Source organism: Penaeus monodon, chromosome 10 (genome assembly GCF_015228065.2).
Source record: "Penaeus monodon isolate SGIC_2016 chromosome 10, NSTDA_Pmon_1, whole genome shotgun sequence".
NCBI classification, from domain to species: domain Eukaryota; kingdom Metazoa; phylum Arthropoda; class Malacostraca; order Decapoda; family Penaeidae; genus Penaeus; species Penaeus monodon.
In genome coordinates this window covers 51927813-51930841 of record NC_051395.1, presented here as the reverse complement: position 1 = coordinate 51930841, position 3029 = coordinate 51927813, and the positions used below count along the sequence as shown (strand labels likewise).

Below are 3029 nucleotides of genomic sequence, written 5' to 3'. Positions count from 1 at the left end.
TTTTTTACACACACCACACACACCCGTGTGTGTGTGTGTGTTGTGTTGTGTGTGTTGTTGTGTGTGTGTGTGGTGTGTGTGTTGTGTCTGTGTTAATAGATATACTGATTAAGCACACACACCACACCATATATATACATACATACATATATATATATATATATATATAATATATATATATATATATATATGTATATATATATGTATGTATATATACATATATATATATATATATATATATATATATATATATATATATATATATATATATATATATATGTATGTATGTATGTATGTGTGTGTGTGTATGTGTGTGTGTATGTTTAATAGATATACTGATTAAGCAAATATATTTTTACACATATGCACACAAAAACACACTGATATGTTGATAGATAGATAGATAGAAAAAAAGAGGGACAGACATAGGGAAAAGCCGGTTTCAGTGAATCTACGTACCAGAGGCAGAAACTATATCATTGTACGCATTACTACATTACGTTCAGTTTCCCGGCTTCCAAGAGTCATCATGTTGTAAATAACAATTACGCATCATTTCAGCAAAACCGCAAGCGAATTACTACGTTTCTATAAGAATCCTATCCACTTTGTAGCACTTACTCGCGAAGGGTTTCGCGACTGAGACTTGTTTGTAGTAATAGTCCATTAAACAATTAGACCTCAACGGACTCCTATCATTATAAACTACGACTGCTAGTTTGTCCTTTCTGACGCAGGATTCCTATTCGTCTCTTAACATGTACCTTTGAACAATAAGGCTTAAGACGTGACATGTGCGCTAGACTGGGCGTATCACTCGCTGTAACCCGGCTTTCTGGCGTGTGACTCGACCGGAAGTGAGCGAGTTAATATTCTAGTCTGATACAAAGTCACAGCATGAGGTCTGGAATCCCCTGTGACCTGGAATCAGTGGAGCGGCGAGGCCTGGGGTATAGAAGGCGAGCCTCCCGATGTCAGGACATCAGTGTCTCACCAGCCACAGTTCAAGCAAGGTCTCGTTCTCACATCCGTTCAGGTCCAACCAGTACACCGCCGATATGAAGATGGTAAGTTTTGTGATATAAATTGTCATTTACATCGAATTTCTGTTTTGTTGGGGAATCATCTGTGTATATTAAAAAAAATCCTTTTGCCTCGTCCTAACCACTTATTCTTTCTTTTCTCCTAGTTCATGGCCGTCCTGATCCTTGGTTGCGTGGCCTCCTCTAGGGCCCTCTTCTTCGACCTCTTCAAAAAGGAGTCGCAGGCTGATCCCTGGACTGCACAGGCCGCAGATCCTTGGGCGCAGCCCGTGGATCCCTGGGCCCAACAGCCAGCCAGTCCCTGGACCAAACCCTCCCTTAAGCCCGTGATTAAAGAGGTGAGATGAGGTGTTCTTTATCAAGTCGTTTGACATCCCATGTTTTGAAAGGTAGTAAGTTTGCTCGTCTCGACCTGAGGGATATGCGCAGTGCCTTATAGCATATATTTTGAAACATCATTTATTCACACGACATAACGCAGCAAGTGGTTTCCTCCCAGTGCCATCGTGTTGCTATGAAGTCATTTTACTACACAATAATATCTTGCGAATTCACCTCTTCATTTCCCTTCGGTTATGGAAAGATACCGAAAACTACATTTTGAGGAAAGACTGGTTGAAGCTACAGCAGTTTCTTCCTCTTTGTTCATTCGTTTTTTTTCTGCTCATTGAAGTTGCAACAACATTCTTTCTCTCTTGTCTTTCTCCCATGTTCTCGTCCTATACTTTTTATTTGCTTATTTTTCATTTTTTAAATTTAAAATCTCCTTGCTTTCGCAGGTGCCCATCTACATCCCTTACCCAAAGCTGGAGCCCGTGCAGTTCGTGAAGCCTTTCCCGATCTTCAAGCCGGAGTTCGTGTCGGCTCCCGTCCCCTTGTATAAGCCTCAGCTTTCTCTGCCGAGCAAGTTCTTCAACTTCAACGCGTGAGTGATCACACTTCCAGAAATCTTGGGCTCATTTCTCTTTGTTTTAATATGCTGATTGATTAATTTAAATAAATGATAACTTTAAAATATTAGAACAGATGTAACTATGTGATTAGACATTTATAAAAACATAAATTATAAATATCATGTATAAGAACAACAATAATAACATTGATAATAAAACATATTCCGTTTCAGTAATTTGGAAGCGCATAAGCAGCAGTACCAACAAGCCCAGCAACAGCAGTACCAAGAAGCTCTGCAGCAGTACCAGCTCGCTCGGCAGCAGCAATACCATCAATACCAGCTCGCCCAACAGCAGTACCACAACAACAACAACAACAACAACAACAACAACAACAACAACAACAGCTGCAGCAGCATCACCAACATCACCAGTCCACCACCAGCCCTTCCACCGCGTACGAAGCGCCTGAAACACAAAACCACTAGTAAGTAAAAAACCGAAAAGTCCTGACATATGAAGGTAAACCAAAATTGCAAATAGATCTTCATGCAAGATAGGTCGAATCTGTGACCGTACAGACTAACTACCGAGAACTTGAGTAAATCGTAAAAAAAAAGAAAATAATAACACGAAAACAAAAGAATTAAAACATTGCCTTTTCCCAGACTTGCACTGATGGATCCTCGGCGTCCGACTGCGGCGAGAACTCCTACGTCTCTGCTCTTCGGTTTCTTACGCTTTTATTATTTATTTAATTTCTAAACTAAATAAACTTGCGCTAACTGATCAGACTGATCAATAAAATGCTACTAAATGTATACTGTTCTTTCCTGCCTTTCATCCTTCATAGAATGCACCTCACCCCTCCTTACATGGAATCGGACACATATATGTTACACACACACACACACACACACACACACACACACACACACACACACACACACACACACACACACACACACATGTATGTATGTATACATACATATATATATATATATATATATTATATATATATATATATATATATATATATATATATATATATATATATATATATATATCCACATACATTCTCACGATAATTACA

The 3029-nt window shown here is 39.1% G+C and overlaps 1 protein-coding gene across 2 annotated transcripts in view; it reads left to right on the top strand.

The window, feature by feature from the left end:
* Nucleotides 1-2757, top strand: part of LOC119577488 (alpha/beta-gliadin A-V-like) — a 4544-nt gene extending 1787 nt beyond the window's left edge. Inside the window, exons 1-5 of one of the 2 annotated variants that reach the window (XM_037925086.1) lie at nt 906-1067; nt 1190-1381; nt 1823-1968; nt 2170-2423; nt 2605-2757. In XM_037925086.1, coding sequence (XP_037781014.1) covers nt 972-1067; nt 1190-1381; nt 1823-1968; nt 2170-2423; nt 2605-2615 — 699 coding nt within the window. In that variant the 5' untranslated portion in view covers nt 906-971 and the 3' untranslated portion in view covers nt 2616-2757. Of the gene's footprint in view, nt 1-905; nt 1068-1189; nt 1382-1822; nt 1969-2169; nt 2424-2604 lie in introns of those variants that run through there. The other variant, XM_037925085.1, reaches the window with a different exon arrangement.
* Nucleotides 2758-3029: the final 272 nt, after the last annotated feature.